This window comes from Pseudonaja textilis, chromosome 4 (assembly GCF_049901715.1).
Source record: "Pseudonaja textilis isolate UNSWEBS1 chromosome 4, rPseTex1.2, whole genome shotgun sequence".
NCBI lineage: Eukaryota > Metazoa > Chordata > Lepidosauria > Squamata > Elapidae > Pseudonaja > Pseudonaja textilis.
In genome coordinates this window covers 731921-747620 of record NC_141993.1, presented here as the reverse complement: position 1 = coordinate 747620, position 15700 = coordinate 731921, and the positions used below count along the sequence as shown (strand labels likewise).

Sequence of the window (15700 nt, the reverse complement as noted above, 5' to 3'; positions counted from 1 at the left end):
TAAGCAGATTGGACACAGGTGGTGGCAGGGAATTATCTCACTGAGAATCTGAAAGGATATCTCCCACCAAAACAAAAAAAGGACAGTGCTATATTTTTTTAAAAAAAATGTATGACTGGTGGAAAGTTTGGTACAGTGGTAAAGTTGCTGCCCTAGAAACCAAGAGTTCTAGTCACACTTTAGGCATGAAAAGTGGCCAGGTAACTTGGGGCCAATCACTCTTTCCCAGCCCATCTTATTTCACAGGGTTGTTGTTGTGGGATAAATAGGAGGAAGAAAGACTATTATATAAGTTCTTCACCTTGAGCTATTTATACAAATAATAAAGATGGATAAAAAAGCAGATGAATAAATGAAAAGGCTTGTTCTGTTTTCTTTGATGTTAAATAGCTATTTCAAGGGTTCAAATTACTTCTTCATAGATATAATCTCAGCCTGAGAATAAAGCGATCAAGTGGATCTCTTATGGCCACCTATTAAATGACCTTTTAGCCAGTGGCTTCCCAGTTCCCACTCCTAACTTTCATGCACTCATACATAGTTTTCATGCATAGTGTAACCTTGATACTCATTCTACCAAAATACAGATTGAAGCAGAAATCCAACATTCTTACTAAATCCACTGGTCAAATATTGCCCAATCATAGCCAAAGTATTTATATGAGAAAGTATTAATGTCCTGATAATGTCATTTTTTATCTATGTTTATATTTAGCAAGGAACATGTGAGACAGATATCAAACATAGAAAACATAGGTCTGCTAGTGCACACAGAAATCTATGCAAATATCCTTAAATGGATACCTTTAACTTTTGTAATAAAATACATGAGTCAATTACAATATCAGTTTTAGTGAATTGGTTATATTCCTCATGAAAACACAACAGAAATTTAGAACCTAAGAAAAAATGCATATATGCATACCGGCATTTGAGAGATAGCAGACGTTTCTCATCACTCCTTCGGTGTAGGCTCCTGTCTCATAATTGTCCATCTCACCAGAGACAATGTCTGCCACCCTTGCTGCCCTCCCACGGATGGCACCAGCTGCACGGTCCAGTTCATCAGGATTCTGCTCTCTTAGGGCAATAATGCACTTGTTTACATCCTCCAGAATATGACTTTCTATGAGAAAATGAGATCACACAAGGTTACTTAGATCAAATGCCTTGACTAGTTTTGACAAATGAATGAAACCAATTGATTGATGTTACAGCAAAATTTCTTATTGTGAGTATAGGTCAGTATATAAACAATGTATTGTACTAATAAAAAGGAATTCTTTAAAGATCTATACAGAAATATTCATGAACTCTTATGGACATTTTGCAAAGTTTTGCTTCTTTTTCTATATTTTGGAGGTATATGTCAGTATTTACTTTTTATAATAGCAGTAGTTTAATCTGGTATAAGCACATGCTTCAACCATTTATTTGGTTTATTATATTTTCAACCTAATCTATCATTTTTAATTTCCAGCTCCTGGGAAGCTAGTTTGAAGGAAAATTACTATTCCAATAATACCCAATAGACTTTGCACCTAGGTAAAAGTAAAATCCTCAGGTTAGTATTATATATTTTAAGATTGGCTAAAACATGCCACAGTCAGAAAGAAAATCTATACCAAGCCTCCACAAAGGAAATTAAAATTAGAATAATTAATTAGCAGCTCATAATCTTTTTGTAGCCTTAATTTCCTGCATTATTTGTGTTCAATCATCTCTATATAAGAGCCCCTCTTCAGACCAAATGTCAAATTTCATCCAACATATTATTCTGTAATACAAGGATTACAAACAACTTTTCAGTTGCTCTATATAATTAAAAGTGTTCAAATAAAAATGTTCACTTCAGTCTACAAAACAATCTGATCGGCAAAATTGTGTTGAAGCTTCAATTCAGTTCTAATGGGTAGACATTTTCTGTGTTGGCAGGCATAATCTGTGGCAAGCAGAACAGATTCAACCAACAATAACTCATGCTGATGGTGAGTAAAACCCACAGCAGAGAAGGCTATGTTTCTGTAGATCACTAAATTTTCTGTCTTTATCTCTTCATTTACTTCCTAAGCACCTTTCTCATAACATTGCCCTGCAGCAGAACAATAATAGGTTAAAAATTAAACTACTGTATAATGTCAAGGGAGAAAGTACACTCCCATAGCAGGGCAGTATGAAGCCAACAGTTCTAGCTTCACATAATAAAACATAGATCAGTGCTGTGTTCTGAAATGTCTTTCATGACAAACAATGTGTCAAGCACTGGGGAAATCAGGAGATTCAGGCAGTTCAAATGAGTATCAAGGTTTATTGCAAGTTAAAGCTCTCTACAAGAATCTGACCAACGAGTGGTCAAGGGAAGTGAGGGAGAGATAAGAGAGGCATTCAAGGTGAGCTGGTGTTAGATCTCTTGTGCATGTGTGGACTTGTGATTTATGATGCGTTGGACCCCTCCCTTGGGCTCAGCCTGGTCATCTCCTACACAATGACTAATCCTGCATCACTCTATCTCAGTTTCTTTCAACCTTGGCAAATTTAAGACATGTGCAACTTCAACTCCAACATTCTGAGAGTTGAGGTGCATTCTGAGAGTAATGTTGCCAAGGCTGAGAAACTCTGCACTAGTTACTTAATGCCTCTGATGAAGGAGATGCAGGTCACAAAAGCTTACGCTTTCTAATAAAGTTGGCCAGTCATAAAAGATGCTACCAGACTTCTTCTGATTTTTAACAAAAAAAAAAGTCTTAAAGTGAGTGCTTATTAACAAAGAAATTCACAGAACCAAGGGACCTAGCTGGTTTTACGCACATAAGCCTGGCTCTAATTAAGAAATGCGTATCATAACCTCTGCTGGGTTTTAATATTACCTCAATAGAAGAAAATGAGCAAGGCATGTTGAATAAGATAATAAAACAATTGTTCAGTAATAGAACAATACAGAAAAGGGCAGAGCTCACAGCAGTACTTATCTGGGAGTTCTAAAATACCTTAATTATATTTTTAGAGAATTCCATACAAAGCCAGATTTGATAAAGAGCTGTCCCACAGTGACTTGCAAGATAGAACAGAGAATATAAGATAATGGAGTCATAATGGGATCTTGAAGGTCTTCTAGCGTCTAGCCCAACTCCCTTCTCAAGCAGGAGACCCTACACCAGTGGTGGCTAACCTTTTTGGGCTCCCGTGCTGATAATTGCACGTATGCACCTGTGCACTTATGTGCCATCACCCAGAAGGCAATGCGCACACCCCCTCATGCCCCTGCACATGTGTGCATGACCCGTGCCACCTGCGTGACCATGCTGCATGCTTCTGCACATGTGCGCATGTCTCCCACGCGCCCACATGCATGTGTGGCAGATGCCTGACAATGAGCTGGCGGACAGGCAGAGCGCACACCTGTGCAGGAAACCTTTTCTGAGTGAGGGCTCACATGCCAGCAGTAATGGCTCTGTGTGCCACTTTTGGCATGTGTGCCATAGGTTCGCCACCACAGCCCTATACCAGGGGTGGGATTCTACCGGTTCACACCTGTTCGCTAGAACCGGTTGTTAACATTCTAAGCAGTTTGGAGAACCGGTTGTTAGAAGAAATTACTGGCCTAATCCTGTGAGGAAAGCAGGAAGGAAACATTCTGGTGTTGCTTACAGAGACTGCCTCTCCATTAACCCTTAATACATTATTGGCAGGACTAGACTTCCTGTCTCAGGAACTTCTCTGGAGTTTTTTTCCCCTCCTTTGCTGGTACTTTGCTTGTATGGAGTGACCATTCAAAGTTACAATGGCACTGAAAAAAGTGACTTATGACCATTTTTCACACTTACGACTGTTGCAGCATTCCCACAGTTATGAGAGGCCAGGCGAGGAGATGTGTGCCTTGATGTGAGTGATATTGAGTTGGCCACACCCTGCCAATAACATGACCACCAAGCCATGTCCACCCAGTCACATGACCACCAAGCCACACCACCAACTAAGACATGCCCACAGAACCAGTTGTTAAAAAATTTGAATCCCACCCCTGCCCTATGCCATTCCAGACAAATGGCTGTCCAAAATCTCTTCTTGAAAATCTCCAGTGAAGGAATATCCATAACTTTCAGAGGCAAGCCATTCCAATTGATTAATTATACTCACTGTCAGGAAATCTCTTCTTACTTCTAGGTGGAATCTCTCTTTAATGATCTTCCACCCATTACTTTTTGTCTTGCCCTCAGGTGCTTTGGAGAATAATTTGACTCCCAATTCTCTATGACAGCCTCTCAAGTACTGAAAGACGGCTATGGTTTATCAGATGGTTTATCCTCCAGATGTCTTATCTTTGTGCTCATCTCTGCACTGTTTCTAGGATTTCAGCATCCTTTTTGTATCAAGGAGACCAGTAGGAGTCATGATGTCCTCATAAAGGTGATGCCGATGATGTAAAAAAAAAAACACCCTTTCACAATAGGTTTTGCCCAAGGGAATGTTGACAACTTGAAATTCTAGCGCTTCATAGTAAGGAAATAGCTGACTAACAGGATAGAATGGAAAAAGTAGCTTGCCCAGCCAAGACAATGGCTGGTCCTTCACAATGCAGCAGGCCAAATGGTAAGTGATTGTGGAGGTGGGGGGGGGGGGATTAGATGAGTAAAACTGAGTTGATGAGCACCTTGCAGTCATAACTACGAGCAGGATGCCCATCTCCCAGATTTTGATCACATGACCACAGAGATGCTGCAATGGGCATAACTTCAAGGACCAGTCATAACTACCATTTGATCAGTGCTGTCATACAGCTGCTCAATAATGGGACATTATTTTGGAATGTGACATTATCTCCCTCCAAATTAGAATTGCCCAGATCCTGTTAGTCTCCAGGAAGCTCTTGAAAATCTGCCTGCTTCTTTCCATGTTAGGACTAGCTTGCCGCATAAGATAGAGTGTATATTGGTGTGTCCTGACTGTGTTATTGATTAATATATCACATTTACATAGCTGCCCATTTCACCAAAAGCAACTCTGGATTGTTATGTTTTCTGAGAATTAAGTCCTCAATTCTTTATTGCACTATGATTTTTAATCTACAGTTTTGAAATCTTTTGAGCATTTAAAGTGCTGTATTCTTTGCATACTATTCTTCCCATTGTTTTAATTATTCATTTATGTGTTTTAATTTCAAAACCACCCCAGAATGTACGTTTTCCAAAACAAATAATTGTTTATTCAATCATTTCTGTTGACACAGAAGGAAATGAAAAATGATCAAGAGATATGTTGATACTCTTCACAGGAACATATAATCTGTACAAGTAAACTTAATATGGCACATGCTGAGTCAAGCTGCATCGTTTTAATTATTAGTACACTTATATCTGACCTTCAATTATTACCTGGGGATTCCGGCCAGGTGAATTTCACATGCAAAATAGTGGGGAATATCATCCTTCTCCTATCTGGAGAAGTACAGAATGTGAAGTGACACCAATTATCATATTTGTATTAAGGATCTGGGTAAGGCTACCAAGTGTATTACTGAAGACAGAGAGTGCTAAATTTTGCTTGTTTTTTTAAGATCATTAAATGTTCCAAATAATATTTCAAGTGGATGATTTGAATTTAAAAAAAAATGTGTCTTATTGAGGCCTAATCAAGGGAGAAAGATGCAGTAATCAGTGGCGTATTAACCATTAAGCAGACTAAGCATGTGCTTAGGGCACCAGACCCAAAGGGGGCACCACGAAGTTTAGAAAGAAAAAAAAAGCAATGAAGATTTGTAAAAAAAACCTTGTATGTACAAAGGAAGGGGACACCAAGATTTGTCAGTGCTTAGGGCACCAGTGAGCCTCAATCTGCCACTGGCAGTAAAAAAGAATTGTTTTAATTGGAGTCATTTCTAGAAGATGTTCAAATTGTGAGCTGTTAAAACAGACTTTTAATAGTACATGAATCTGCCACTCAAAAAGCGGCGTAACATAGATGCTAAACTGTTTCTCCCAATGGTTCTTCCTTGAAATAAAGCCTGGAACTTATAAAAGAAGTTTTCCACTCATCCCGATAGTGTTGATATAACTTTTCAATCAACAGTTGAAACATTTTAGTTAATTCTATACTTTTTGAAGACTAGACTTGGAGGAAAAAGAAAAAAAAGAAAGAGCACTAATATTTTATATTTATTCTCCTTGCTCTCTTAATATTATATGAGTATAGACATGTCTGCAATGTTTTATACTTTGTGCAAAGTGAATACAGAGTGACTGTTACATTAGATTATGCACGACTAAGTGCTATCCATTTCAGAGATGCCAATAAAATATTGTCAGAAGATAATGGCCATCTGCTGTTCCTACATAATTGCTCAGGTGAAGACATTGTTTTGGGGAAATATTCTATTGTATCTGCTATATATTTGCTTTACCAAATCCTGCTTTATCAAATGGAATGTCTGTCCCATGGCACTGAAATTTGTCCTCTACTGTATGTCTTTCTGAGATCCCAGCTGGAAACTGATTATTTAAGTTGCAATTTGTAAAATCACTTACAAAGCAGACTTGCACTTAATCAGGATGGCCTTGTCTTTTCCTTGAAAATGTCTGTAAGGTGTATATGGAGGGGAGGAAAAAGAAGCAGAGAAGCAATGGGCGAGGAGTACCTAATTATTTTGGTATTACAATAATCCACTCTATGTAGATGTAGATTTCATTATTATACAATTTAAAAGACAGTAGCAAGTAGAGGATATTATTAATTAGATCCAAAATGAGACATTGGCACCTAGCTTAGAACTGAGTTCTCAGAATGCAACGAAGAACAAAAAAGTAGCTGTACTGATGCATAATTGAGAACCATATGAAGAAGAAGAACTCTGCATCAATCATTTTAAGATTATGAATGCTGTTGCATTGTGTTCCAGAGGGTGGGTGTGAGGACCCAGGGTGTCAGCCTTCAAGATCTTCTACTATTGCTTTGCATCTTTCGGCTGCCATAAGTAACAGGGGGAGGACGGGGTAAAGTCTGGGAAGCGAGCTGGAGGTGTTACAGTCTAGTGTTGTATAAAATGAGGAGGGGGGAGTATACATTCCTGTTTAGGTTTCTAGTTCTTGCTTAGCTTTCTTTTCTCTGCGCAGCTGCAACCCTTTATCAAAATATGCCGAGGTCAATGGACAGAAGCCTCATCACTACCTGAAGATGTCCACACGATCATATTCACAACTTTTAATTGGAAGAATCATTTGAACTATTGGGGATGGGAAAATTTCCATCACTTTGTATATGTGATTTATGCGCCTAATTCCTCAGATTCAGAATTCTATGGTTGCTACCACTTCATTTTCAGTAAAAGGTATCTTTTCTCTAATCTAAAGAGTCTAAGTATTTCTTTCTTGGATTTTGAATGGAGCGCCACCTGACACAGGGTGGGATACAAAACAAACACAGTCACAGAAAACAGGTGAAGCCCCTTTTATTCCTTCACTTTGCTTCCAAGCTCCGAATATTCTTGATGGAAGACAAAAAACTCCCACACAAACAAGAAGAAGGAAAAAAGCAACACAAACCAGGCAAGATAAGGGCTGGAGGACGTCCACAGATAACACATACTGAGAAGGATACCAAACTTAGAGAGAAACCATAAGCTAGAGATATTTCCATGCTTTGTTTCCAGCGTTCGCCTGTACACGTGTCTGACCTCTTATTCAGTTGTCACAGCTGCAGCCCATGAAGAGGATCAAGGCCCTCTCCTCCCGAGTAGACCACGTCTCTCCCTTATCCCTGCATGCCCTAGGATGGAGAGGGCATGGGCCTGGGTCCTCCTCTGACTGCTCAGCTGGCCTCTCCCCTTCTCCAGCCTCCTCCACAACCTCCGGAGCCACACTTCCATTCCCTGTCGGCTGTTCCTCCTCTCCCTCCGAGTCAGTCTGCACCAGGGGCATGACAGTGGGAACAGTGGCACGACAACAGGAAAGTCTCTCTTTTTTGGGGTTGTGATACCAGATGGTCTCTGTCTCAAAGTATGCCTCCCCTGCTGCATCCTATAAGATGGGCAAATATCACTGGGAAGAAGCTCCATGTCATGGAAAGGCTACATATGATAGATATATATGAAAGTAGGAACCGAGAGATTGCCAACAGTTCGTGTTTGGCTCCAGTGAACAGTGACAATGGGAGAATCAGGGATGAATTTGAGTGAAAAATGTACAATACCCTGAATGTGTATTGTGCATTGGCGGAATTTGCATTATGACATCCCAACGCATGCTTTATAACTTTTCTGTCAGCAATCACTGAAGGTGTCAATGCATAATGAATATACACGGATGTACAAATTCAGATATTTGGCATTGACTGCTGAAGAATAAAGCATTTACATGCTTGACAGATCAGTATTTGAAAAATATGCTGAAGACATTTCCATGATCATGTGGCCAGCATGACCATACACTGAGGAATATGGAACACTGTTACCTTCCCACCAAGGTGGTACCTATTAACCTACTTGCATTTGCATGCTTTTGAACTGCTAGATGGGCAGGAGCTGGGTACTTGTTATGGGACCTCACCCCATCACACAGTACTCCGGTCTCAAACCTTGACTGTCAGCTGATAAACTTTGTGTCTTTAACCTCTGAACCATTGTGTTCCCTTAATCACTTAGCCATTGTGACCCCCAATTAGAAACATATTTACTGCTAAATCTGAATTAGGTTGTCCACAAATATTTAAAAAAATATACAGAGAACAGCTGTCTCATCAGCCCCTACTTTTCAATGAGTGGTTTTATCATATCTAATCAAACTTTATTGAGAAAAATCACTATGATTACATGGGAAGACATTCCTCACTTTAAATGTCATAGCTTGAGAAGTAATCTCACATCTGTTCTAAGTTCCATGCATTGCTTATTTTTGTTCTGTGTCCCCCAGTTATCTTTACTAAGACCGAACATAATGTTCCTGGTTTGCTATCACCAGTTCCTATTGTATTGCCTATTTTTTAGACTATAAGTCAATTTGTTTTATCCAGGCAACATGAAAATGGAAAACATCTATTAGTTGATTAATCTAGGGAAAGTCAATAGAATTAAATTAGATGCATTAAGTCTTACTCCTATAAATCAAATGTAATATAAACAACGATCATTTTATCTATCTTATCATTCAGAATAGAAAAATGCTGCATTCTAATTATAGTCCAAAAAAAGGAAGATAGAGATTAAATTGTAAGACTTTTTGTGTTGTGGTTCATAGTTTTGACTGTACATTATTTTTCTGCTAAGTGTTTATACAGTGCTTGGAAAATTCAGAATGCTTAAGACCTATTTGGCATAAATATCCCCTCACACAGCTAACAAAATGGACAGGGTGGGAGTGAGGGATCAGATCTGCTAAGCATGACCTGGGAAGCAGTCCCCTAGCTAGTGACACACTCATGACAGCTGCTACTTTTTCTTTGTTTAAAAGGATGGATAGAGCCCACAGAAATTGTTGAAGGCTACCTATTGAATTCATCATAATGATTATGAAATTCAAACAAAGGATTTTCCTTGACTAAAATATTGTAATTCATGCATTAGCATATTTACAACACCTGCAGATATTAACTATCACTATTCCTACATATGTTATATTGCTCAATCTTTTTATAAAGTTAAAAAAAACCATTTTAAAAGTACATAAGATGTACTTGAAGGTTCTGTTTACAGAACAAACCTTCTTTGTGTGTACGCATAGTATTAGGGCCAATCCTGGATGATTAATATACTTTTCATCCAAAATCCAGTTTATTGCCACTTTCATCATTCCAAAATGAGAATATGCCAACTAGCTTTCAGACTGACATCTAGTTCAATATTTCTCTCTCACCTAAATCATTTATTTAAAATTGTGTGGAACAGTGTTTCTGGCATTCAGACTGACACGAAACTGATAAAAATGCTATGCACATTTTCCTTCATTAATCTCATTCAAGCTCTCCATTGCATTAGTAAAATAGTAACATATGTCCAAATGTCTATGGCCTGCAGCGTTTCACTAAAGCAAAAAGCAAACAGCAAAAACAACAAAACCCTATCTGCAAAAACCATGCATCACAATAATATTTATAAAGGTAAAAGATATAAAGACAAATTCTTCTATGATTGCAATTCTATACATACCTACTTAGGAGCATTACAACAGTCAATTGCTTCAAAGTCTGTATCTATAGACATATAGAAGCATACTTTAATGCTGTTTATCTTTAGAAGCAAAAATAGCAGTTTATTGTTTACGTATAGTTTGTCTAGCTCTCCTGATTTTTTGCTTACTTTGAGAAAAGAACCAAACAGAGACACCAACAAGCAACACTTTTTTTTTTTCATTTTACTCTTTGCAGACTAAGATTTCCAACATACAGGATGAATACTCAGAATAGAACAAGAACTCCTGGTCTATCATTATTTGCTCAAAATCCCTCCGAGATCTTAAATCACCCAGTGCAATTATACACTAGCATTTTCTTGCTAGCTAGAATAAGAGAGGAACCTCATTAATGTCCTCTGTGTTTGCTATTATGCTCAGCTGTAGGGAGTTTAATAAAAGTCTCTCTTAGGCAATGATTAGCTTGTACCATGTGTGTGTGTGTGTGTGTGTGTGTATACACATGCATGCTACAGAGAGGCAAAATAAACATATCCAGATGGTTCCTTTTAAATTATTGAAGAAGAAAGCAGGACTGGAGAAGAAGATTGAACAACAGAACAAAATCTATTTTGAGAATTTAACATTAATTTTTGAGAATCTATTTTTTAAGGGATTCAATTCTCATTGAATTGAAATTCGCTACCCCAAGAATGACAACCTGGAGTCAACTACATTGAATCCAGATTGCTATGCTTTCACTATCCTTTCAATTCATTAAATTCAATTCATTATCCTTTCATTTCATTAAATCAAGGAATTGTGTGAAACTGGTAAACTGGAGAATTTACAGTCAAGTTGTCAATAATCCGACCTGTGGCTCAGTTTGGCAGTTTCACATTGAACTGAGCACTTTGTCTGTCTGGTCTCTTTGGCAGTAGCTCCAAGACTCTATGGGAATATAAGACTTAGTTATTGCCCATAATCTTTTAAATCTTCCAAAGACAGAGTCTCCTAAGAAGAGTATGATAAAATAACTATTGCATCTACACTTAATTTGTTCCTTAATCCTGGTAGAGATGAGCAAAAAAAGATCATATCCAGATAACCAAAGGACTGAGATACTCTAAATATAATCTCAATGTAAAATTCTCTTTAAAAAAGGACAAAAGAATGAAAGTCGTAAGAACTGAAGAAGGGTGTTTCCATGTTCATCTTTCCTGGAGAGTCATCTTTATTCTAACACAATTTCTGAGTCTGATGATTTCAAGATGCTACCCGACGTTTTTACTACATAAACTAATACAGCTCTTCTGCTATACGGTTTGCCCAGCACTAAAACCCACAGCTGGCTGTCATACTGCATCTCATGGCATATTACAAAGGTACCAGAGGAATGGCCACCACCATCACTGTCACAGTGAAACAGTAGCCCTTCTGACATCTGGAAATGCATTGGATGTATTTTACCATTTGAACAAGCAAGGGAAGTTATATTTGGACCTTTCTTAAATTTGTAATACTCACGTTTTCTGTGAATACTGAAAAGAAAATGTTTAGTATGATTTAAGCAAAAGAGAAATCCGTTTTCAACTACTTGAATTCAACATGTCTTGAAACATGAATCCTATGTATACATTAAGGAGTGCATTAATATTCCCAGGAGGGATTTCAAAATAGACATGTTTGTTTCTGTGACTGGAAATACTGTGACAAGGTCATGCTGATATTTAATTACTGTTGTCCTGTAGCCCACTGAAGTTGGCAAACTACATCTCGCCATCTAAGAGTTGTGACACCATTTATTCTATTCTTTTTAAAAATCACACGATCTGCCTTATTTAAATCACACTGTGGAGAGGTGGAAGAAGAAAATACAGAGAAATGTTAGAAATAAATTTTGGACAGTGTTTCACAGGAAACTGATTGCTCTCCTACAGAGATATGCTCACACATAATGCTTCTTTAACAGCATCTCCAGAAAGGTTGCTATTAATTGATCCATGGGCGTTCCCTTTTAAAACTCCACAAGGCAAAGAAAGTTGTAGGAGAATCTCTACTCCAGTGATGGCCAACTTTCTGTGTAGTTTACAAACGTGTTTAAAATATAGGTCCCAGTGTTATTTCCTTAAGTTTTGCAAACAGAGGTTTGGGCCATTCAGAATTTGTTGTGCTTCTGTCTGTCTAACGAGAGCTAGTGATAACAGGACCCTTATTTTTTTTTACAAGTCAAGAATTGTTTTCTCTAGTAAAGATGGCGATGATAGTTATGCATTCAGTAGGTGATTCTACCAGCCTGTCTCTCCACTTCTTCCTATCTTGGACTTTTATAGTTTAAAAACTTTATAGTTTTTCTATGCTCTGGCTGGTATCACTTTGATAGAATCCAGCCACCATATTCTTTGATGGCATGGTTTCCCTTTACTGCTAACTCTTGCAAACATATTTGCTTTCTCCAGTGAATTCCCCCACATGACATGGTTAGAGTAAGTGAGACGCAGTTTCATGATTTTGCCTTCCAATGACATGTCTAGTGTTATGCACTCCAGTATATTTTTAGTCCCCTTTCCTGTCCAAGGAATACGTTCTCCATCACCACAGCTCAAATGAGTCCATTTTCTTCCTGTCTTGCTTTTTTATGTATGGCTGTTCACAATTATAACAGTGATGAAAATGTAATAATTTTATGATCAATTCTCACCAGCTTCGCAGGTCCATGCATCAAAGGAAAACTGAAATAAGACTGTAATCACCGTTGCAGTTTCACTTAGGTGACCATTTCACTCAACAGCTGAATTGCTAGTTCCAATTATGGTTGCTAAACAAGACTACATATACTGAAAATCTTTAATTCTCCAAAATTCCTGATCAAAGGTATTTCATATAGTCTGATCACAACCAGTTTTTCCTTTTCTTGAATGGGTCTTGGGGCACGGTTATTTCATGTTCAGGTATTATTAAAAGCATATTTGCTTCAATTCTTCATTTTTGAAATAAAATTGCTACAACACATTTCCTTCTGTTTCCTTTATCATCCTTTCTTTCTTTGTAAATATTTTAAATTAGAACAAGAAACGCTGCCCCAAGTACTTTCCAGGTTGTTTGCTTCTCCTTTTCTTCCATCTTGCACATGGTCCTATTGCAAGGAAAATGAACATTTCAGATAAGCATCCTCTCCACCTTCATGCTAAATGCTGCTTGTGTTACCCTTGGAAATCAATAAATTTCAAAAGATTACATGCATGCTTAGCAACCAGTCGAAAATTAGCCAATAAGCACCTTTTTATGTTCCTGAATATAGATGATCTGACAGCTTTTTCAGGAACCCTGATGAGCCTGAAGGGAATCCTTCCAGCCATCACTTCCTAATAGTCATTAATCATCCAATCAAAATTGCTACTCTTCACTCAGAACTCTAAATTTACAAATGAAATTTGAACATGAATCATACACAACAGGTGAAACTTTTTTAAATATCCATGGTCTGTTTTCCAAGAACCTAGTTCATGGAAGGGATAGTTGAAAAATATAACAGAGATTGCTCAGAGACCCCAGTGTGGTTTTCTTAGATTTTATAGGACCACAGGGAGACAGCATTTATCAGCAACCCTAAGGATATTTAATACTAAAGCCAGAGCTCTATGGTGTTAGCTCTGCAGTTATAAGGATCACAATTCATTAGAAAAGATCTATGTTTTTAATAATTCTGCTGTCCATTGTATGTAGGCTATCCAGTAGAGGATTACACCTGGAGTTTGGATTGCAAAACATCAAGGTTATAGTTTGGCAATGTGCCTTTATTGATTGGCTAAAATGATAAATCTCTCAAAGAAAGATTTGTAAGAAGAGAACCCTTCCAGAGCAAAAAAAAAAAAAAAAAAGCACATTACACTACCAAAAGGTTTTATTTTAATTTTGTATTTATTTATTTTGATTTGTCAATCACTAAGTATATACATAGTTATGAATACATGAAATGGTTACATATAAGAAAAATAAAAGAAACAATAGGACAGGGATGGTAGGCACGTTGGTGCGCTTATGCATGCCCCCTACAGACCTCTTAGGAAAGGGATGAGGTCAATAGTAGACAGACTAAGGTTAAAGTTTTTGGGGTTTGGGGAAGTAACCAGAGTCAGGTAGAGTAATCCAGACATCGACCACTCTCTTCCTGAAGTCGTATTTCCTGCAATCAAGTTTGGTGTGGTTAAGCTTGAGTTTGTATCTATTGTGTGCTCTTGTGTTGTTATGGTTGAAGCTAAGTCATTGCAGGTAAGTCATTGCAATGTATGATTTTATATACCATACTTAGATCAGACCGAAGATGGCATAATTCAAGGTTTTCTGGGTCTAGAATTTCAAGTCTGGTGGCATAAGGTATTCTACAACGAGTAGAGGAGTGGAGAACTCTTGTGAAATATTTCTAGACTTTCTCAGCTGTGCTAATATCAGATATGTAATGTGGGTTCCAGACTGATGAGCTGTATTCGAGTATTGGTCTAGCAAATGTTTTGTATGCTCTAGTTAGTAGTGTGATATTACCAGAGAAAAAGCTACGTAGGATTAGGTTAACAACTCTTAATGCCTTTTTGGCTATGTAGTTACAGTGGGCTCTAGCACTTAGATCATGAGATATCTAGCACTTAGATCATGAGAATACTTAGATGAGTATTCCAAGGTCCTTTACAGAGCTTGGATCATCAACAAGGTCTTGACTATTCAGCCTCTATTTTATTTTCTGATTTTTTTTTGCCAATATGTAAGACAGAACATTTATTTGTTGAGATTTGAAGTTGCCATTTGTTTGACCATTCTGATACAAAGTCAAGATCTTTTTGAAGGGTAGCAGTATTGTCTGTGGTATTGAACAGCTTTACATCATCAGCGAAAAGAACGCAGTTGCTCTTAATATGATCACAGAGGTCATTTATGTAGAGTATGAAAAGAGTTGGTCCTAGAACACTGCCTTGGGGGACACCACTATTGAGAGTTTGAAATAGTTTCTCTTCAGTAGTGCAATCTGGTATTCTTCCAACATCTCCTGTTGTAAATCATCACACTTATTGCTGTTTTTCATATATATTGCATTGGTTGTTTTTTTTATAATATATATTGTATTGCAGTGGGATCAGATTGGATTCCGCAAATAGTTACAGATTAACTACATCAGGGTTACATTTTTATTAGTCCTACCAACAAGCTTTACAGGCTCTAATGTTTAAATAAAGGTTTCTGAATTATTACTTCTGACAAGTTATATACACTTGCATTCAAAATATACCTAGAATTAGCAGCATGTGGTGCATTCGTCTGAAAGGTGATATTATAATGGCAGAAATATAATGTTAGTCAGATCTATGATAAGAGCTCAATCATCTTTCTGCCATTTGCTTATTTACAATACACCCTGCAATTTAATTTGAGTGACTTGAATTTATGAAATTATGATCTTAATATTGGCAACAAGTCAAAACTAATTTGAAACATGAATTTGAGCATAAGCTAAAATTTATTGGCACATAATCTTGTTATCAGAGCTCCTTTACCAGTACAAATTCTATTCATGTATTGTAGATTTGCAGCAATAGGAAATTTAATGTTTTAAT

At 37.5% G+C, this 15700-nt stretch overlaps 1 protein-coding gene across 1 annotated transcript in view; it reads right to left on the bottom strand.

Annotated features, from left to right (window-relative positions):
• CTNNA3 (catenin alpha 3) overlaps positions 1 to 15700 on the bottom strand; it is a 711430-nt gene that overhangs the window by 182196 nt on the left and 513534 nt on the right. Inside the window, exon 12 of the mRNA XM_026714519.2 lies at positions 926 to 1126. Within this exon, the coding sequence (XP_026570304.2) occupies positions 926 to 1126 (201 nt within the window). The remainder of the gene's footprint in view (positions 1 to 925; positions 1127 to 15700) is intronic.